General features: G+C 42.8%; 1 protein-coding gene across 3 annotated transcripts in view; it reads right to left on the bottom strand.

Annotated features, from left to right (window-relative positions):
• TRIO (trio Rho guanine nucleotide exchange factor) overlaps window positions 1-22,598 on the bottom strand; it is a 372,400-nt gene that overhangs the window by 209,711 nt on the left and 140,091 nt on the right. For all 3 annotated transcript variants that reach the window (XM_089908686.1, XM_089908685.1, XM_089908687.1), the window contains exons 3-6: window positions 13,578-13,692; window positions 5,892-6,084; window positions 3,118-3,630; window positions 1,124-1,246 (exon numbers count right to left, since the gene is read on the bottom strand). In XM_089908686.1, the coding sequence (XP_089764812.1) occupies window positions 1,124-1,246; window positions 3,118-3,630; window positions 5,892-6,084; window positions 13,578-13,692 (944 nt within the window). The remainder of the gene's footprint in view (window positions 1-1,123; window positions 1,247-3,117; window positions 3,631-5,891; window positions 6,085-13,577; window positions 13,693-22,598) is intronic.

The raw sequence follows: 22,598 nt of genomic DNA, 5'->3' as shown, positions 1-22,598 counted from the left end.
CTAGAAGTTTCAGAATATTCTGAAAAATTGATAGGAATTTTTTTAGGAACAAATTCTTCTAAGACGCTTCCCCCAAAGGCCCACATTTGCGTTCTCTTCACCTCTCCCCAGGCTGAATCACTTAACCCCAAAATTCTCTTACCTCAAACTCAAGAACAGTGTCAAACTTCTGGGACAGTGTCTATTACAAACATTTTATCGCTGAATCTTATCTTCGAAACTACCTAAAGTGGAGCACTTTGTGGACTGAACTTTAATTAAATGGCATCTTACTGAACTAATTTAAACGAAGACCCCGTCTGCATATCGTTTCAATGCTCTTTAACGCACGTTACAAGGCTAAGAGGGTGAATTCTCATAATTCTGGCTCAAAGTCCACACCAAAACTCTGTCTCTAAGGTGAAAATTTCTAGAATAACTCTCTAGAGAAGGAACCATACACCCTTACAGAACAACATACAGCTCTACTGCAGTTATATTAACTCCAAAAATGTAATAAGACCGTTATTTAAAATTCACTGTTGGGTTTCTTTTGGGGTGTTTGTTTGCACTGTAGTCTCGCAGCTGTCCAATCACAAGAGGCCCAGGGCATCAAAGGGAGCCAGAGGATTCCAGGCACGGCTGGCGTCCAGACCCGACTCCCTGCGTTCACCTTGGGAGGAGCGCTCACGTTTGAGGAGAGCTGAAGGATGCCCTCCAGGTGAGCAGCAGGCTGGCTTATTCCTTCAGTGTGAAGGGCAGGCGGCCAGCAAACTGACACTGGGCTGGTCTCGGAGGCTCACTCGGCCTCTGAAAAGCTCTTCTGGGTCCCCGCGGGCTCCCAGGACGTACAGCGCAGGAGCCAGACTCAAAACCGTGCACGTGGCACTGGCCAAGTAATTGGTTCGAGTTTCACTGGTTTGTCTGTTTGCTTGTTTTCCCTTCTGTTTGCTTAAAACTTAAAACGAGCTACGTAAACACTGCTCCCACAGAGAACTTCCCGCCCCTGGAGGTCAGCTGCTGCCGCTGAGCTGTCAGAAGCCCCTGCATGGGCTCCCCGCAGTCTGCTGGGAATGATCTGTGTAAATAACCTCCCGTTTTATACTTTCACAGGCAGGATACCTCTGTTCCCACAGGATCTTACCATGCAGTTCATGGCAAAGTGGTTGTGCTGTGTCTGAAGCTCCATTGCATGAGGATGGCTGGTCCCAATCTCAGTGTAGCTGTTCAGAAACAGGCCCTTGTTGTGCGTGATCCAGTCAAACATCTACCGGAATGAAGAAAGACAACCTGGAATCACTCCAGAAAAAGAAATGACTGACGCGGCTCCCAGCACGGGACCGAACCAAGAAAGAGTGGCGTCTTTCCTCTGACAACCTCTCAGGCGCCAGGGCCCGGAAGATTCTCGACTTCTAACCAGTCAGCAGCTCTGAACTTGCAGGAGCTACAAGAAACCTTATCTAGTGTGCTCCTTTGACAGATGAGGGACTAAGGAGCAGATAAGTAAAGAGAGGTATTCAAATCCCCCAGGCTAGTTAGAACTCTAATCTCCCAACCCAGTCTCTCTTCCATACTGAACTACATCATTAGGCACACCGCTCTGCCAAAAAAAGACCCGTTAGGTGAAGGTACAAGCTTACAGGTTTCTGGATGGGCTTTGCTTTGACCACAGATTACTGACAGCAATTCCAATGACTAAAAGGTTATGCTCTTTAGTGCAAGAATAAAACAATTTTTAAAAATCCCTGTGCAAATGCAAACAATAAAATTTACCGTAAAAATAAGAAGAAATGGGGGAAAACCTTAACAATGACGTCTCTCTTAAGATTCTATACAGATGCTACCTGGAAAAGGATGTTAATTTCATTGTTCCCAGGAAAACATTTAAGGAAAAAGAAATGATTATCAATTAGCACTGCTTCTGTGATGTGAATGTGACTTCCAGGGACAGTCACCTGTTTGTCTAGTAATTGAAAGGAAGATTTTCTAGTATCTTTGACAAGGCACAACAGTTGAACCTTGAACAACACGGGTCTGAACTGCACAGGTCTACTCATATGCAGATATTTTTCAACAAATGAGTACCTATATTTTCATTTTACACATCTTTAAATTAACTAAGTGTGGGGGAGAGTTGTGTTCAACTAGAGATCACAATATATGGAATCAGAAGAACTAGAGTTGGAGGCCTGATTCTATCCAAACTGTCTCAGCTTGCTGTCCTCGGATGAGTCATTTATCAATTCCTTTGTCTTGGAGGCAGAGAGAGCAGTCTGGATTTTCAACTGCAGGAAGCGTCAGCGTCCCTACCCCCGTGTTGTTCAAGGGTCAGCTGTACTTTAACCATAAAGAGAGGTTAAAAGCTTACCAAATAATATTACTGGAAAATAGTGGTGGATTGTCACCTTTCAAAAGGTCCTTTTATAGCAAAGATCTTTAATGTTTTCTAACTTTACAAAAAATTTTCCTGTCCATGAAAAAAAATTCAGTGAGCTCAAATTAAGAGGGATCAATTCACTCACGTTCACGGCTTGCAACGTATTCCTCTAAATAAGTGTCCTGCTTTCACGTTGCTGAGACAGACAAGAGCTCACTTTGGCCAGTTGGTCTGACTCGAGCACAATACGGAAACATGAAACCGTAAGTAATTATTGCCTCTATTTCCCAGAAGCTATTATTTTTAATTCATTACTCGCCTTTTATTGTAAAAACATACTCAACAGTAGATCTGAAGGGTGTTTTTCTCACTGGCTTTTATGAGTGGAAGAGCAGTTATTAGAAAAATACTCGAACAACTACTGCTTTCAATAATATATCCTACAAAGTTTTCACTCTTTTAATTGAAAATATTCTCGTCTATCTTACAGGCATTCTAAACCAAACTATTAGTAATTAGCAACTCTTAAGTTTCTAGAAGAGCTCTGCGTTGCACAGGGAGTAGCAGTGGAAAGCAGACTGAGGGGAGATCTCTGAACCGACACTGCTGGTCTCCCACCGATGCCGTGCGAGTAGCTTACCCTTCCCCAGCCCTTTCATTCTGCCCTTTCTCCTGACCAAACCAGCCTCGGCTGCTGAGACCCAAGGGTCCAGGAAGCCTCCCTCCGTGGCGCATTTTAGCGTCCCTCCCCCGTCTTTTACCTTCTCAGCATCCTGTTCAAACAGCCTCAGCTGAAAGCACTGGTCCAGCTTTAGCTTCCTCACGTGCCACATCTGATGCAGGTGCTGCCGCGTGGAGTGCAGCCTGTCCAGCATGGCGGACACCTTGGGTAAGAGGCTCTGCAGGTCCGCGTTGCCTGACCCCGAGTTCTTTTTGGGAAAGCTGTCACTGCTCTGAATCCTCTGCAGCAGCTTCTGTCCCTCCAAATCCAAGTCCTCTATGGGGGCCTTAGTCACCTTCTTCTTCAGCTGGGAATGCTCCTCGATCATATTCCGAGCCCCCTCCAAATCCTGCGGCAACTCCTTCTTAGCTAGGATGTCCTGAAGCTCCTCCAGCCGAGACAGCATGTGGGTGGCATTGCTAATGTAGTCTTCAAAAGCAACTCGGATTTCAATCCATTCTTCATGGTTGTATTCCAGGCAGCCGTCAAATTCGGGCGTTAGCTGAGAAGGGTCAACTACTTTGGTAAGGCCTTCTAAAGAGACCATATTTGTCTTAAGGGGAAAAAAAATCATGTATGAGAAGATGAACCAATCTTATACGGTCTTATCATAATGCAGTTTGCAACGCTTAATCACAGATTTTCAAACTTAAAGCAAGCAATCCATTTATAGAAAACGTAACATACCTTGCTCTGGCCCCATAAAAACAAATGTAAATGAAAGAGGCATTAGTACAGTCAGTGAACGACAAATCCATTAGAGCAACACATACATGTTAGTTGCAATACCCCAAACTATAGAATCGTATGAATTTCAGGACAGCTAAAGATATTAGATTTCTTTCCAAGAATGCGGAAATTAACCCACTATCTTAGGCACATTAGAATATGAATGGCTTTTTTAAAATGTAGAAAATACACAAGGGTTATTAGCAAGAAAGCTGGCAGAAGCTCTTCTCACAAAGTTGGAGAGAGAGGGAATGCTTCATTCACTGCAATAACCGGCAGCGATTCTGAGCAGTACAAGTGTTGTATTCAATACATCATCGACTACACTCCAATCTAACGAAGTTTTGGTCAATTACAACCTGAGCAAGAAATCTTCATCTCATCCTATCAGAAGATGACGCAGAGTTAGTATTATGCCTCAAGGAAAACATAACTGGGGGTGAGGTGGGGTAAATATGAAGACAAAGGGAAAGGGAAAAGATGTGTGGCCTAGAACCAAAAGATAAAACAGAGAAAGGCTCGTTTAGCCCCCACCTCTGTCACCTCCAGCCTTAGAGAAACCTAGGACTGTATCTCTGTGCTGTCTGACATAAGGAATGGCAAAAGGCAGCAGAGCGAGAAAGAGGGGCGGCTCCTCGGCCAGCACTTTTGCCTGAAGCGTGACTGTCGGTTCATCCCTGTCTCGTCTGCCCAGACTTTAATAATGTCCATGGAGACAATCACTTCACAGACAGAAGCTCGTGATAATGTACAGACAAGTTCAATAGAAAAGCCAGTGCAGGAAACTTTTAAAGGCCCAGAGGGAAAGATCACAATTAGACAAGCAAAAACCTGCATACATTATACCACCACATCGTTATTTCTGCTTAAAACGTGTATCATTAAATACAACACACTTTACATACTGCGTCAAGAGAATAACTAATATAATATCCAACCAACTGTCCTCCAAAATCACTTCTTCTTGTGTGTGAAGATAAAGGCTTACTGGTTTCACCTAAACCTCTTGGGTGCAGTTTCAAATTCAAATTAAAACTAAATTCCGATTTCAGGTTGAAAATCAATACCATGGACTGAGAAATTTTAAAATGCAAGTAATGTGCCCATGAAAAGACATTGAAAAGTGTGTGTAACATGTAACATAAAGCTTAAGAATTAATATTGTGTGGTATGTTTAACACTATTATTGTTGTTAACCTTGAAATACGTGAATACATTCACTGAAACCTAATGTTTGGGCAAAGTGGCTAGAGGAAGCGATCTATTCGACTAACAATTATTATAATGTATTGTTAGAAAACACTTAAATTTTATTACAGAATGCGGCATGAATCAGTTTCCAGCTGGCCCGAATACGTTCCCCCATAATCATCTGATGAAACCAGCTGCATCAAAGCCTTGTCAGAACCCTGGTAGCTTACGTAAGGAGAGCAGTTTCCAGGGGAAAGGAGAGTAAGCCAGCGGGTTGAGGTCTGTTTTACACACTACCTGAAAGACAACGACCTTGTGCGCTAACTGAATCCAGAGCCCCACATAGGTTTTCAAGGAACCTCTCCCTTTTCATAAACGAGAGACCTGACGTGTGAAATACACGGCACACCGTCCTCTCCAGGACACGATGAAAAGTCAGTCTCTCCCACACATTTTCCTCAGGAAATGTGAAGTTGGGCATTTCTCCCTAACATTCCCTTATTTCCAAGGCTGAGGTAACGATGATGACTCTGAAGCCACCTAAAGCCACTTGCACTGAACAGTAAAGCTATTTCATCCTGTGTAGTAAAAGGAAACAGGCTTCTCTTTCTAAGACACACGCCTTACACCCCAGTAGCCCCATTACCCAGAAACAAGAGGCCTGGAACCTAAACCCTCCATGGGCAAAACACCCACTGGGATAAGGCGAGAAACAAGCCTAATTGTGTTATTTTACACAATAACTAATTTTGCATGTCATATGTACGTCAGATATGCAGTTCTTGTTGAATACATGGTTTTTAAAAATCTATAACCAGCCTAAAATGATGACGGAAAAGCTTTTAATAAACCACACCTACTGGTTTAGTTGGTCTGGCTACACAGGGAAGTTACCTCAAATTCAAATTTAGAACTGCCAAAATTAGTCCTCTGTTTCTGCCAAAAGTTGTCTGGCTTGATTATCAGTGCAACGTGAATGCAGCAGGGGAAGGACTCTTGTAATATCTTGAGCAGAGGCTTGATGGAGTCCCACTTGGACCCACGCATGTCCACGATCACCGTGAATCCTCGCTTGCAGACTTCTTCACTACAGAGAAAGAAAAGACAGATTGAAACCACGCAATTCCCACCACTTTCTCTGGTCAGAGTCCTGCTGGGCAAGGCCGATTCTGCTTCCGTCATCCTGCTGCCTGTGGGGCACCTCCCTCCACCCACCACCTGCCTGGCCAGCACTTGTACCCAGGAAGCTGGCAGACGGGAGATCATTACAGAAAGAGCTTAGGTCTCACCCGTGGTCATCACCCTCCCTGGTACCTTAACAGAGTAGACTGACTATTCACGCACAGGGTTCAACCTCAAAAACCTTCAAACTTTTTCTTTTGTGTCCACGGTTTTGCATCTTGCCTTCTCTTTAGGAGAAGAGCAATGACCGTCCTACCCATCTCTCTGGTCTTTTGTGCGTTAACTGATCACACATGCTGTCTAGTAACTGTTAGGGCCACTAAACAGCAGGGACAGAACCCCAGCAGCACACGCAGAGCAGTGAACAGCAGTCACGCGGGACTCCGGGGTCACAGGAGCTGAAACCACCTGCACTGGCGTGCTGGTGATAGCAGGAGCTTTTGAATGTCCCAGTTTATTCCCTTTAACTTGTCCCAGGCCCCTGAGCTACCTCAGAAGTTCCCAGGTGTGGTCCACCCGCCCCTTGGGATCCTTGGCACCCTTCCGGCGGGGTCTGTGGGGTAAAATCTAGTAATACTGAGACTTGTCTATCTTTTACAGCTGGTTGCGCCAATGGCACACAGGCCACGGTGGACACCGCTGGCTCTGAGCACAAGTCAAGATAGTGCTAGAAGTCACGTATTCTTCCTCTCCACGTTCTAGCTGTTAAAACAAAAGAGCCAGTTTCTCTTAAGAATGTCCTTGATGAAGAAATAAAAATTATTAGCTTTATTAAATCTCAGCCTCTGAGTACACGGGAAATATACAGAAAGCACATCTGCAGTAAAGAAAAAAACAAAAGTCAGAGTGTTCATAAACTTGGGTTAAAAATCCATAGTCTCCCTTCACACTACATACAAAAATAAACTCAAAATGGTTTAAAGACTTAAATGTAAAACATGACACCATAAAACTCCTAGAAGAGAACATAGGCAAAATATTTTCTGACATAAATTGTAGCAATATTTTCTTAGATCAATCTCCCAAGGCAAAAGAAACAAAAGCAAAACAGTGGTGGGATGAACTGGGAGATTGGGATTGACATATATACACTACTATGTATAAAACAGATAACTACTGAGGATCTACTGTATAGCACAGGGAACTCAGTGCTCTGTGGTGACCTAAATGGGAAGGAAATCTGGGAGGGAGGAGATGTATGTATATTATACATATGGCTGATTCACTTTGCTGTACAGCAGAAACTAACACAACATTGTAAAGTAACTATACTCCAATAAAAAAAAATTTTAAAAACCCTAAACAAATGGGACATAATCCAACTTAAAAGCTTTTGCACAGCAAAAAAAAACCATCAAGCAACCGAAAAGACAACCTACAGAATGGGAGAAAATATTTGCAAATGATGTGACTGACAGGGGTTAATATCCGAAATATACAAACAGCTCATACCATTCAATATCAAAAAAACAAACAACTGAATCAAAAAAAAAAAAAAGGACAGAAGACCTAAATAGACATCTCTCCAAAGAAGACATACAGCTGGCAACAGGCAGATGAAAAGACGCTCAACATCCCTAATCATTAGAGAAATGCAAATCAAAACTACATTGAGGTATCACCTCACGCCGGTCAGAATGGCCATCATCAAAAAGTCTACAAATAATAAATGCCTGAGAGGGTGTGGAGAAAAGGGAACCCTCCTGCACTGTTGGTGGGAATGTAAACTGGTGCAGCCTCTATGGAGAACAGTATGGAGGTTCCTCTAAAAACTAAAAGTAGAACTACCATACGACCCAGCAATCCCACTCCTGGGCATATATCCAGTGAAAAATGAAAACTTTAATTAAAAAATATACATCTCCCCCAATGTTCATAACAGCACGATTAACAATAGCCAAGACACGGAAACAACCCGAGTGACCATCAACAGACAAACTGGGTTAAGATGTGGTACATATACACAATGGAATATTACTCAGCCATAAAAATGAAGGAATATTGCCATTTGCAGCAACAATGGCGGACCTAGAGATCATCCTACTAAGTAAGTCAGATAAAGACAAACATTATATGATATCACTTCTATGTGGAATCTAAAAATAATACAAATGAATCTATATACCAAACAGAAACAGACTCACAAACACAGAAAACAAATTTATGGTTACCAAAGGGAAGGGGGTTGGGGGGAGGGCTAAATTAGGAGTTTGGGATTAGCAGATACAAACTACTATACATAAAACAGATCAGCAACAAAGATTTACTAGCACAAGGAACTACATTCAATATCTTGTAATAATCAACAACGGAAAGTAATCTGAAAAAACTACACGTAACTGAATAATTCTGCTGTACACCTGAAACTAACACAATACGGTAAAGCGACTGACTACACTTCAAAAGTTTTTTAATAAAAAATTTCTAAAAATAGGGCTTCCCTGGTGGCGCAGTGGTTGAGAGTCCGCCTGCCGATGCAGCGGACGCAGGTTCGTGACCCAGTCCGGGAAGATCCCACATGCCGTGGAGCGGCTAAGACCGTGAGCCATGGCCGCTGAGCCTGTGCGTCCGGAGCCTGTGCTCCGCAACGGGAGAGGCCACAACAGTGAGAGGCTTGCATACCGCAAAAAAAAAAAAAAAAAAAAAAAAAAATTCTAAAAATAAAGTGAGACCATTATAGACAGGAAAAAAAAATCCATAGTCTCACCTAAATTTAAGTCGAAATTGAAACCAATTTCACACTCTCTCACATGAGCTTACTCCCCTACCTTCTCCCGTCCCCCGCCTCCATGCCCTCCCCACTCCCTCACACGCCATTCTTTTCCTTATCTTTTGATTCATACCAGTAGAGTAACGGACACTCCAAGTTCCTATGACAACTTCATCAGTATAAGAGGCATACTCCCAAAAACATTCCAAAAAAGTCCGTGGGGACAGAACCTGAGTTGATGGCGGCCCGCAGTCCTAGGAGCACAGTCCTGAAAGCCCTAAGGAGAAAACAGACTGATCCAACACACCGGCTTATCACTCCAGTGTGGAAAGCTGCAGGAGTGATTGGATTAACTCCTGTATGAATATGAACTGAAAAACAGTTAACAGGGCTCAACACTCCTCATGCTATCACTCCTCCTGTCTCAAGTAGGTCCTGGGCCACGATCCTGGGAGCGTCTCGGGTCACCTTCACAAATCCTTAGACGTAGCTAGGCACTCCCAGAAATGCTTCCTAAAATCCCCCAAGTCACTGAAATTAAGCATTCTGAACTTCCTGGGGTTCTAAAGGAGCTTGCCATCCTGCAAGAACTTCTGGGCTCCACAGCGCCTTGGGGCTAGACCTGCCTGAGCAGGACGTCAGATGTCTGCTGCCCAGCTGGGACCTTCTGCTCCAGACTCTCATGTTCTGCTGCCGTTCACCAAAGACAGGAGGCTGTCGGGCAACAGGTTCTGCTGCTGTACGGGCTGCTGTCTGGTCCTGCGCTTTAAGCATCCGTCGTCCCCTATCGAGGTAAATTCTCTGGCAGCCTTTCTCCTCACATGGCTCTACACAGTGTGTACGTAAAACTACAAGGCCCCTCCACTTGACGGGGCTTAGAAGGAATCCTGAATAACTCCAGGCTTAACAAGAAGAACAAGCTGGAGAGAGACACAAGCAAAAGGTGCCCTGAGCTTACACCGCTTACAGAAGGATTAACCAGCCACCTGCCTCCGCCATCCAACTGTTCCCACCGGTGACTTCCAAGTAAAGCAAGCAGCACTCCAACTGGGCTTGGAGTGCGCATCCTTCGCACCCATCTGTCTTTATCAAGTTAAAAGCCACGCGTTATTAAGAAAGCGGCGACTTGCAAACATGACCAAAGCCACAGCTCTATTTCTGAGCATCTAATGAACAAGCACAGCTGCTGCTGAAGGGCTCCGTGCCATGCTCTTCCTTCAAGGCACTGCTCACTGCAAAGTGTGACTTGTTAACCAGGTATTTCAGCAGTTTTACCTAAGAGCCTCATTTTAGCTGTGAGATTTTTAAAAATGTAGATGAAACTAAGGTCCTTTTTCAATTCAGGTCTCTAAAAAAGAGAAACTCTCCTTTCTTCAGTTCCTAGATGAAGAAGGTACCTTTTTATATGAATGTTCATGAATGAATCAACTCAAAAGTTTCACATGATTTCATTGGTGACAAAAGAGAGTCAGAGTGCTTTATCCATTTAGTTGCTATAAATCATTCCAAAGAAGCCAAAACGTTCTAGAACATAATGAGTATAATTCAAAAGAGCAATAAACACCTAGAGATGCACCAAGACTAACGTGATTATCATTTCTGTGCAGGAGTCCCCATCACAGCACGAAGAAGTTCCGCTGTGACTTTTCTCCTACACAGTTAAGGAAAAGTTCCCTTGCAAATTAATCATATGAAAACCAATCTATTATTCTAATTGTTTGTTTGTTTTTTAAGGAAGGGAGAGGGGAGGGAAGGTGGCCCAAACAACAGTACTCAAAACTAGTCACCACTCTCAGATCACATTATGTTTTAACTCTGGGGGCCACATTTTAAGAGGCAAAGACAGGAGGCCACGCAGAAAAAAAACAGACAAGATGATCTGGTTCTAGAACACATGGCAAAAAGAAAATCAACTGAAGGGAAGTCAAAGAGCAAATACGAAAGATGGACATTACTGTACCACTTCTGAGACAGCTACCATGAGTCAGACACTGTGCTGGGCATGTACATAAATAATCTTACTTAATACAGTGATCCGAGAAGTACAGATTACTATCACATCTCGTAGATCAGAAACCCCATAAAATTAAGTAAACCAGGTCAGTCCGTCTGACTCTGACCCCCAAGCTTTCCCGGATGGCACACTTCTCCAAATCCGGGAATGTGTAGCCCTGTAACTGTCTGGCTGAGGGGCAGCCAGAGGCTACCATCATGTCACAGAAAACATTGACAGTGGTGGACAGAGAAAGGAGTCCCACAGGACATCCACCCCCTGCCCCTCCCACTGCCCAGGACTGTGTATTTCACGCTGAAACTGTAACAACAAATTATAGACTCAAATAAAGAACAAGCCAACCCACAAGTCCCCCAAAATTCACACACCATTAATCTCCTGACATGATCAGTGATCCCACTGTCTGGCTAACACCAGAGCTCTCCCACCTCTGCAGGCTCCCTGAAGGCGGCACTAAGGTTCTCTGTCAGTCGCTGTAGGACCTGCGGTGGACCTGGAGAGGACTCTTTTTGTGGCCACTTCTATTTGGACCACTGGGAAACCTTCCTCCACTATGATTTGGCAAACGCATCATTTACATACAAATTAATCCCATCTCTCTCATTTGCTCATTAACCAAGAACAAGAAACTGGCATTGCCTGTCACTTGAAATTGTAAATACAAAAGCAAAGCCAGGCAATGAAACGAACTGACTGTGCTCGGTGCTTGGAGGGTCACTCTACACACCGAGGAACTTACGAGAGAAATGAGAGAATATCTGGGATTTGCTATGTTTTCTTGGGGAAGTAGACAAGATTGGCAGAATCCAATAATCGTTGGAGCTGGATGATGGGCCCATGGGTGTTCGCTTCTCTCTAGTTTTGTTTACACTCACGATTCCCAGGACAAAGTTTTGTGTTTGTTTTTTTTTAAAGTGGGTCATCCAGCTGATTCAAAATATACTTGAATCGATTTCTTTATGATATCAATGAAAGGAAAAGTAATTTTTTTACATTTATAATCAATATGGATTTCAAAACCAGAAAGCAAGTTGCCAAAGTTATATACAGAATTCCAACGGTGTAAATGTTTTCTAAAAGATCACCTGGGTGAAATTCAACTTGTGTTTCACTGAACTATACACCAAGCATCATTTTGGATGGCAGGGATCTGTTTTTTCACATCATCGTCTGTACCTGTTTCTTTTTCATCATTAGCACAGCACATGGCACATAGTAAGAGCTCAGTAAGTAGTGGCTGTAAACTGTGTTGTTATTTATAAGTGACAGTGAGTAGTAAAATAACTTCTAAAACTCTTTCCAACTCTGTGATTTCAACAGTTCAACAGTCCAAGAAAATATCAGAGTAAGAGGAAAGGGAAAACTTTTCCACATATTTAAGCAGGGGCCCATTAATGTGTTGCTGATGATTTGATGTAATAGCTTTCCCACAAAGGATACCCTACAGAAAAACCCAAGAACCCCCTCTGAAGCTCAGACCATCGACACCAAAGCTGACCTTCCTCAGCCACCGTGAGGATGGGTTGCCAGAGGACAGTGCTGTTTCCCTGGCTGGTGTCAACCCAAAGAGGTCGCGGGAGAGTCACAAGCCCTGCTCCGTGGGCGATCTGTTACACTCACCTCAAACTTTAGAATCCACTACGCTGCTGTTGACCATCTTTTATGCTTTCCTGGCGTTAGCATGTTCCTTACGGCTACTCGTTAGTCTATATTATGACCGAGTGTCCTTTTTCAGGCGCTCGTTTAGTCTCCTAGGAAATCCCTCTTCACTGGCGCACATCAGCCATGCCCTGCTTTAGCACACCCGCTTCTGGGGTGAGAGTACCTCTTCCTCACAGGGGGTCCCGCTCCGACCCCCGGCACACAGCCACCTCTTATGCCAGGCCTGGCTGTATGCTTGGATCATATCAGAGCAGTACTTTGTTTTCCAAAAATTAATCTTAACCATTAAATGGAGATGTTAATGTGGGAGGCGGGGGAGGGTTTCTTCTGCCAGCTGTCAGCTCGCTCTGTAGGTAAAACCTCAGTAATATGTTTCTAGAGCAGAAGCAAAGATGCTAGACTCCGCAGGTATACACACTGGCCCACTGCTGTTAACCGCTCCTCACGTCAGGGCTCTCCAGAAAATAAAGCCTTGCCTATTCCTCGTGTTCCTTGGCATCTACGCCGAAAATCCCCCTGGCTGTCACTAGCGGGTCGCAGATTGAATGAGAGCTCCCAAACTCCATGTCCCGGGACATTAGCTGGTAGGGATTCTGAGTGCCCTGCAAAGTTCACGCTACAAATCAACCGAATACTTCCCAGGAACTGAAGCGCAGCACAGAGCCACAAAGTTCCTCTCGGAAACCACACTCCACTGGTGAGCCTCCGGCCCGCCGGGTCTCCGTTATCAGGATCATCTCTGCTTTACCTCCACCTTGGGCACCACAACCTAAGGTCCCCGCCCGGTGGCCAAGCCACCCCCATCGCCACCACACAAGCCTGCTCACTCAGAACACTGCCCTTCTCAGCCCCGCACCGAGGAGGGTCACAAAAGGAAAATAAGGAGAAAGACCATGATTTTCACTTGACAGCACTTTGATCAGAATCCAGGCTCCTGTGGGCTGTTTTCTGGGGAGTGTGTGCAGCGCTGCACCTCTGGGACAGGGACCAGCCACGACCACGCGGGACTCACCTGGGGATACAGGCCAGGTAGGAAATGAGCCTCCGGAGGTCCTCCTGTCGTATCCTGTCATGATTGCTGCGGGCCGGGAAGGTTAGGATGGGACCCCCGCGCTTATCTCTGCCACCTGGAAACAAACATGTGGAAGAGGCTCAGACAGAAACAAGAGGAAACAGGACTCTATGGGCCACTGGGCGCCCAGCATCACAGCCTGCCCACCCACTCTCGCGAAGCTGTGTCCCCAGCCCTCCTGGCCCGGCAGGACCCCATGAAAGGCCGGCATCCCTGGCTCCCCTGAGACAGGTGGCAATGCCATCCCTCCCAGGACGCCGGCGATGAAGTCTGAGTTTTGCACACCACATGGAAGGTATCACAGAAGGCCCTGGCTCTTTTTTCCAGTGTTTGTTCCCTCCTTTATTCAGTTTCATGTTTGGAGAGAAAAAAAGGTTTCATGTATACGTGCTTCCATCACCTTAAACTCCCACCTCCGGGGACTTCCCTGGTGGCACAGTGGATAAGACTCTGCGCTCCCAATGCAAGGGGCCCAGGTTTGATCCCTGGTCAGGGAACTAAATCCCACATTCATGCCACAAGCAAGGAGCTTGCCGGCCACAACTAAGGAGCCCGCCGGCCACAACTAAGGAGCCCAAGTGCTGCAACTATGACCCGGTGCAACCAAATAAATAAATAAATATTAAAAAAAAAAAAAAACCACCTCCTCACGCCCTCTCTCTCTCCCTTTCTCTGTCTCCCTCTCTCTCTCTCCTCCACACTGTCCCCTCTCCTTCCCTCCCCGTCACTCTCAGCTCTGTCTCTTTGCTACCAACCAAACCGGGCTTTAACTCATGAAAGGGAAAAGACAGAAATGTTCTTCAAACTCTGCACTGACGGCTACTTTATATAATCTGGGATCCAGGGCACCTTACCCTCTCAAGGGCAGTACCTGACCCCTGTGGTCAAGCTTCCCCACTCTCTCACACAAAGCCGCACACACACAAAAGCAAAAAAGAGAGAGAGAGGGAGAGATTGGCACACAAGAATTTTCAAATAGAACTAAATTAGCTTAAGAACTTTAGAAATATTACATTACACACTAAGCACAAATCCACGTGACTGGCCTTTGACAGGAAGGCAGAAACGCTTCTCATGAACAAGTACACCATCCTAAGGAAGTCTGCTGGGGATCACTGAGCTTCTCATGAACATGTACACCATCCTAAGGAAGTCTGCTGGGGATCACTGAGCTTCTCGTGAACATGTACACCATCCTAAGGAAGTCTGCTGGGGATCACTGAGCTTCTCGTGAACATGTACACCATCCTAAGGAAGTCTGCTGGGGATCACTGAGCTTCTCGTGAACATGTACACCATCCTAAGGAAGTCTGCTGGGGATCACTGAGCTTCTCGTGAACATGTACACCATCCTAAGGAAGTCTGCTGGGGATCACTGAGCTTCTCGTGAACATGTACACCATCCTAAGGAAGTCTGCTGGGGATCACTGAGCTTCTCGTGAACATGTACACCATCCTAAGGAAGTCTGCTGGGGATCACTGAGCTTCTCGTGAACATGTACACCATCCTAAGGAAGTCTGCTGGGGATCACTGAGCTTCTCGTGAACATGTACACCATCCTAAGGAAGTCTGCTGGGGATCACTGAGCTTCTCGTGAACATGTACACCATCCTAAGGAAGTCTGCTGGGGATCACTGAGCTTCTCGTGAACATGTACACCATCCTAAGGAAGTCTGCTGGGGATCACTGAGCTTCTCGTGAACATGTACACCATGCTAAGGAAGTCTGCTGGGGATCACTGAGCTTCTCGTGAACATGTACACCATCCTAAGGAAGTCTGCTGGGGATCACTGAGCTTCTCGTGAACATGTACACCATCCTAAGGAAGTCTGCTGGGGATCACTGAGCTTCTCGTGAACATGTACACCATCCTAAGGAAGTCTGCTGGGGATCACTGAGCTTCTCGTGAACATGTACACCATCCTAAGGAAGTCTGCTGGGGATCACTGAGCTTCTCGTGAACATGTACACCATCCTAAGGAAGTCTGCTGGGGATCACTGAGCTTCTCGTGAACATGTACACCATCCTAAGGAAGTCTGCTGGGGATCACTGAGCTTCTCGTGAACATGTACACCATCCTAAGGAAGTCTGCTGGGGATCACTGAGCTTCTCATGAACATGTACACCATCCTAAGGAAGTCTGCTGGGGATCACTGAGCATTTCTGGTGAAACTATTTATTTTATTACTTCTATTAGGGTTTTCAGAAAAGAACACAGAGAAAGAAAATTTTGTTTTCCCAAGTGTATGCTTCATTTAGTTTTACAGCTCTGGTCATCTCTTTCTAGAAGTACAGCAATAAGATCTCAAAATTCAAGCCACAACATGAAACAATTATTTTCTCATCTTAATTATTTACCTTGTCAGCAGACGTAACTGAAAAGGCAAGCAAAAAGCAAGCAAGCAAGAGAAAACCAAATTCTTTACTTTTAGAATGCCAAAAACATACTCAGCAGGAGATACTGGCATCTTAAAAACACATTTTTACCAACATGGGTCTTTACCATGTCCTAGAATGATTAACAATTCCTCTCAACAGTAATGAAACTAAGTGCTGATTCTGAACACTTAAACTGACCCACATGTACTGTTAAGTTACGAAGCCCAGGAAGATGTTAAATTATTTATAAATCCAATAACCCAGGTATTAAATAGGAACAACACCACATCACAGCTGACACACGCTAGGTATGGCATCAAGTGCTTGACACCCGCGTTCTGATCTGATCATCACAACGATCCTGTTAGGAGATTTCCTCACGCCGGCTTTATCGTGAAAGATACTGAGGCTCAAAGAGCTTATATAAAGACAAAGGGACCATGCCGGCATGTCACAACTGGGCCCTTTGCCCTGATAAGAACTTGCATAATTTTTCAAACTAGTGGCTTTACTTCTTTCTAAATAATAAAAATATCAGAAGGAATGAAAGGTACTATTAAAAGTGAGAAGCAGTAAATTTTTTTTAATTTAGATTTCAAACAGTAATAGATTTGCCATTTTAAAATACATCATTGGAGATCTACTTATTTGTAAACAGCCTATTACTCATTTGGAAAAATAAACCAGTGGACAATATTTTTCTATTGTACTTTTCAGAACCATTTTGTCTCATTACTCCTGTTTTAGCTGAAGAATTGTATTACGTGTGGTGAGTAAAAAACTTAAACACTGAAAAAACAAAAAAGTGAGAAGCAGTATTGTTGTAAATGCTGGAATGACATTATGAAGTAATCTTCTAAAATACCAGACAGCAATTTTAGGGAAAAATCATTGGCTCTAGTTTTTTTGGAATACCTCTTGTCCCCGAGATAAGACCAGTAACAACTGCAGTATTTTTTATTTCCCAACATCTTTCATTCCTTTCAAAACAGAATCAATCTCCTTGATCAAAAATATAAGAGAGACCTTCAGGATGGTGGAGGAGTAAGACACGGAGATCACCATCCTCCCCACAAATACATCAGAAATACATCTATCTACATGTGGAACAGCTCCTACGGAACACCTACTGAATGCTGGCAGAAGACCTCAGACTTCCCAAAAGATATATAATTTCTTTTCCCTTTTCTCTTTTTATGAGTGTGTATGTGTACGCTTCTTGGAGTGATTCTGACTGCATAGCTTTGCTTTTACCATTTGTCAAGGGTTCTGCCTGTCCGCTTTTTTTCTTTTTACTTTTTTATTTTTAATAATTTTTAAAATTTTTATCTTAAAACCTTTATTCTATTTTATTTTAGTTTTTTCTTTCTTTCTTTCTTTCTTTCTCCCTTTTCTTCTGAGCCCTGTGGCTGACAGGGTCTTGGTGCTCCAGCCGGGTGTCAAGACTGAGTCTCTGAGGTGGGAGAGCTGAGTTCAGGACATTGGTGCACCAGAGACCTCCCGGCTCCACATAATATCAAATGGCAAAAGCTCTCCCAGAGATCTCCATCTCAATGCCAAGACCCAGCTCCACTCAACAACCAGCAAGCTCCAGTGTTGGACACCCTATGCCAAACAAATAGCAAGACAGGAAAACAAACCCACCCATTAGCAGAGAGGCTGCCTAAAATCATAGTAAGGTCACAGAGACGCCAAAACACACCAACGGACATGGTCCTGCTCACCAGAAAGACAAGATCTAGCCTCATCCACCAGAACACAGGCACTAGTCCCCTCCACTAGGAAGCCTACACAGCCCACTGAACCAACCTCAGCCACTGCGGGCGGACACCAAAAACAACGGGAACTACGAACCTGCAGCCTGAGAAAACCAGACCCCAAACACAGTAAGTTAAGCAACATGAGAAGACAGAGAAATACACAGCAGATGAAGCAGCAAGGTAAAAACCCAACAGACCAAATGAATGAAGAGGAAATAGGCAGTCTACCTGAAAAAGAATCCAGAGTAATGATAGTAAAGGTGATCCAAATCTTGGAAACAGAATGGAGAAAATACAAGAAACGTTTAACAAGGACCTAGAAGAACTAAAGAGCAAACAAACAATGATGAACTACACAATACATGAAATTTAAAATTCTCTAGAAGGAATCAATAGCAGGAAAACTGAGGCAGAATAACAGATAAGTGACCTGGAAGATAAAATAGTGGAAATAACTCCCACAGAGCAGAATGTAGGAAAAAAAAATGTGAAGACAGTCTCAGAGACCTATGCGACAACACTAAACGCACCAACATTCGAATTATAGGGGTACCAGAAGAAGAGAAAAAGAAAGGGTCTGAGAAAGTATTTGAAGAGATTATAGTTGAAAACTTCCCTAACATGGGAAAGGAAATAGTCACCCAAGTCCAAGAAGCACAGAGAATCCCAAACAGGATAAACTCTAGGAAAAACACACTAAGACACGTATTAATCAGACTAACAAAAATTAAATACAAAGACAAATTATTAAAAGCAGCAAGGGAAAAACAAAAAAATAACATACAAAGGAATCCCCATAAGGTTATCAGCTGATTTATCAGCAGAAACTGAGCAGGCCAGAAGCGACTGGCAGGAAAATGTGCTGAAAGAGAAAAAGCTACAACCAAGGTTACTCTACCCAGCAAGGATCTCATTCAGATTTGATGGAGAAATCAAAAGCTTTTCAGGCAAGCAAAAGCTAAGAGAATTCAGCACCACCAAACCAGCTTTACAACAAATGCTAAAGAAACTTCTCTAGGCGGGAAACACAAGAGAAGGAAAAGACCTACAATAACAAACCCAAAACAATTAAGAAAATGGTCATAGGAACATACATATTGATAACTACCTTAAATGTAAATGGATTAAATGCTCCAACCAAAAGACACAGACTGGCTGAATGGATACAAAAACAAGACATGTATATATGCTGTCTACAAGTGAGGCAATTCAGACCTAGGGACACATACAGACTGAAAGTAAGGGGATGGGAAAAGATATTCCATGCAAATGGAAATCAAAAGAAAGCTGGAGTGGCAATTCTCATATCAGAAAAAACAGATTTTAAAATAAGGACTATTAGAAGAGACAAAGAAGGACACTACATAATGATCAAGGGATCACTCCAAGAAGAAGATATAATTGTAAATATTTATGCACCAAACATAGGAGCACCTCAATACTAAGGCAAATGCTAACAGCCATAAAAGGGGATATCGACAGGAACACAATCATAGTAAGGGACTTTAACACCCACTTTCACCAATGGACAGATCATCCAAAATGAAAACAGATAAGGAAACACAAGCTTTAAATGATACATTAAACATGATAGACTTAATTTGTATTTATAGGACATTCCATCCGAAAACAACAGAATACACTTTCTTCTCAAGTGCTCATGGAACATTCTCCAGGATAGATCATATCTTGGGTCACAAATCAAGCCTTGGTAAATTTAAGAAAATTGAAATCGTATCAAGTATCTTTTCCAACCACAACGCTATGAGACTAGATATCAATTACAGGGGAAAAATCTGTAAAAAATACAAACACATGGAGGCTAAACAATACACTACTAAATAACCAAGAGATCACTGAAGAAATCAACGAGGAAATCAAAAAATACCTAGGAACAAATGACAATGAAAACACGATGACCCAAAACCTATGGGGATGCAGCAAAAGCAGTTCTAAGAGGAAAGTTTATAGCAATACAATCCTACATCAAGAAACAAGAAAAATCTCAAATAAACAACCGACGCTTACACCCAAAGCAATTAGAGAAAGAAGAAAAAACAAAACCCAAAGTTACCAGAAGGGAAGAAATCATAAAGATGAGATCAGAAGTAAATGAAAAAGAAATGAAGGAAACAATAGCAAAGATCAATAAATCTAAAAGCTGGTTCTTTGAGAAGATACACAAAATTGATAAACCACAAACCAGACTCATGAAGAAAAAAAGGGAGGAGACTCACATCAACAGACGTAGAAATGAAAAAGGGGAAGTAACAACTGACACTGCAGAAATACAAAGGATCAGGAGAGATTACTTCAAGCAACTATATGCCAATAAAATGAACAACCTGGAAGAAATGGACAAATCCTAAGAAAAGCACAACCTTCAGAGACTGAACCAGGAAGAAAATAGAAAATAAAAACAGGCCAACCACAGGCACTGAAATTGAAACTGTGATTAAAAATCTTCCAACAAACAAAAGCCCAAGACCAGATGGATTCACAGGCGAATTCTATCAAACATTTAGAGAAGCGCTAACACCTATCCTTCTCAAACTCTTCCAAAATATAGCAGAGGAAGAAACACTCCCAAACTCATTCTATGAGGCCACCATCACCCTGATACCAAAACCAGACAAAGATATCACAAAGAAAGAAAACTACAGGCCAATATCACTGATGAACACAGATGCAAAAATTCTCAACAAAATACTAGCAAACAGAATTCAACAGCACATCAAAAGGATCATACACCATGATCAAGTGGGTTTTATCCCAGGAATGCAAGGATTCTTCAATATACGCAAATCAATGTGATAAACCATAATAACAAACTGAAGGAGAAACACCATATGATCATCTCAATAGATGCAGAAAAAGCTTTCGACAAAATTCAACACCCTTTTATGATAAAAACCCTCCAGAAAGTAGGCATAGAGGGGACTTACCTCAACATACTAAAGGCCATATATGACAAACCCACAGCCAACACTGTTCTCAATGGTGAAAAACTGAAACCATTTCCTCTGAGATCAAGAACAAGGCAAGGTTGTTCACTCTCACCACTATTATTCAACACAGTTTTGGAAGTCTTAGCCACAGCAATCAGAGAAGTAAAAGAAATAACAGGAATCCAAATTGCCAAATAAGAAGTAAAACTGTCACTGTTTGCAGATGACATGATACTATACATAGAGAATCCTAAAGATGCTACCAGAAAACTACTAGAGCTAATCAAAGAATCTGGTAAAGTAGCAGGATACAAAATTAATGCACAGCAATCTCTTGCATTCCTATACACTAATGATGAAAAATCAGAAAGAGAAATTAAGGAAATATTCCCATTTACCATTGCAACAAAAAGAAAAAAATACATAGGAATAAACCTACCTAAGGAGACAAAAGACCTATATTCAGAAAACTATAAGACACTGATGAAAGAAATTAAAGTGGATACCACCAGATGGAGAGATATATCACGTTCTTGGATTGGAAGAAACAACATTGTGAAAATGACTATACTACGCAAAGCAATCTACAGATTCAGTGCACTCCCTATCAAACTACCAATGGCATTTTTCACAGAACTAGAACAAAAAATTTCACAATTTGTATGGAAACACAAAAGACCCCGAATAGCCAAATCAATCTTGCGAAAGAAAAACGGACCTGGAGGAATCAGGCTCCCGGGCTTCGGACTATACTACACAGCTACAGTAATCAAGACAGTATGGTACTGGCACAAAAAAAGAAATATCGATCAACGGAACAGGATAGAAAGCCCAGAGATAAACCCACGCACATATGGCCAGCTTATCTTTGATAAAGGAGGCAAGAATATACAGTGGAGAAAAGACAGCCTCTTCAATAAGTGGTGCTGGGAAAACTGGACAGCTACATGTAAAAAAATGAAATTAGAACATTCCCTAACACCATACGCAAAAGTAAACTCAAACTGGATTAAAGACCTAAATGTAAGGCCAGACACTATCAAACACTAAGAGGAAAACATAGGCAGAACACTCTATGACATAAATCACAGCAAGATCCTTTTTGACCCACCTCCTAGAGAAATGCAAATAAAAACAAAAATAAACAAATGGGACCCAATGAAACTTCAAAGCTTTTGCACAGCAAAGGAAACCATAAACAAGACGAAAAGACAACCCTCAGAATGGGAGAAAATATTTGCAAATGAAGCAAATGACAAAGGATTAATCTCCAAAATTTACAAGCAGCTCATGCAGCTCAATATCAAAAACACAAACAACTCAATCCAAAAATGGGCAGAAGACCTAAACAGACATTTCTCCAAAGAAGGTATACAGATTGCCATGTAAGGATGCTCAAAATCACTAATTAGAGAAATGCAAATCAAAACTACAATGAGGTATCACCTCACACCAGTCAGAATGGCCATCATCAAAAATCTACAAACAATAAATGCTGGAGAGGGTGTGAACAAAAGGGAACCCTCCTGCACTGTTGGTGGGAATGTAAATTGATACAGCCACTATGGAGAACAGTATGGAGATTCCTTAAAAAACTAAAAATAGAACTACCATAGGACCCAGCAATCCCACTACTGGGCATATGCCCTGAGAAAACCATAATTCAAAAAGAGCCATGTACCACAATGTTCATTGCAGCTCTATTTACAGTAGCCAGGAGACGGAAGCAACCTAAGTGTCCATCGACAGATGAATGGATAAAGAAGATGTGGCACATATATACAATGCAACATTACTCAGCCATAAAAAGAAACGAAATTGAGTTATTTGTAGTGAGGTGGATGGACCTAGAGTCTGTCATACAGAGTGAAG

The sequence above is a fragment of the Delphinapterus leucas genome, chromosome 3 (assembly GCF_059928025.1).
Source record: "Delphinapterus leucas isolate spDelLeu-1000000601 "Yukka" chromosome 3, BTC_Dleu_Yukka2, whole genome shotgun sequence".
Taxonomy (NCBI): domain Eukaryota; kingdom Metazoa; phylum Chordata; class Mammalia; order Artiodactyla; family Monodontidae; genus Delphinapterus; species Delphinapterus leucas.
This window is presented reverse-complemented; position numbering and strand designations above follow the sequence as displayed.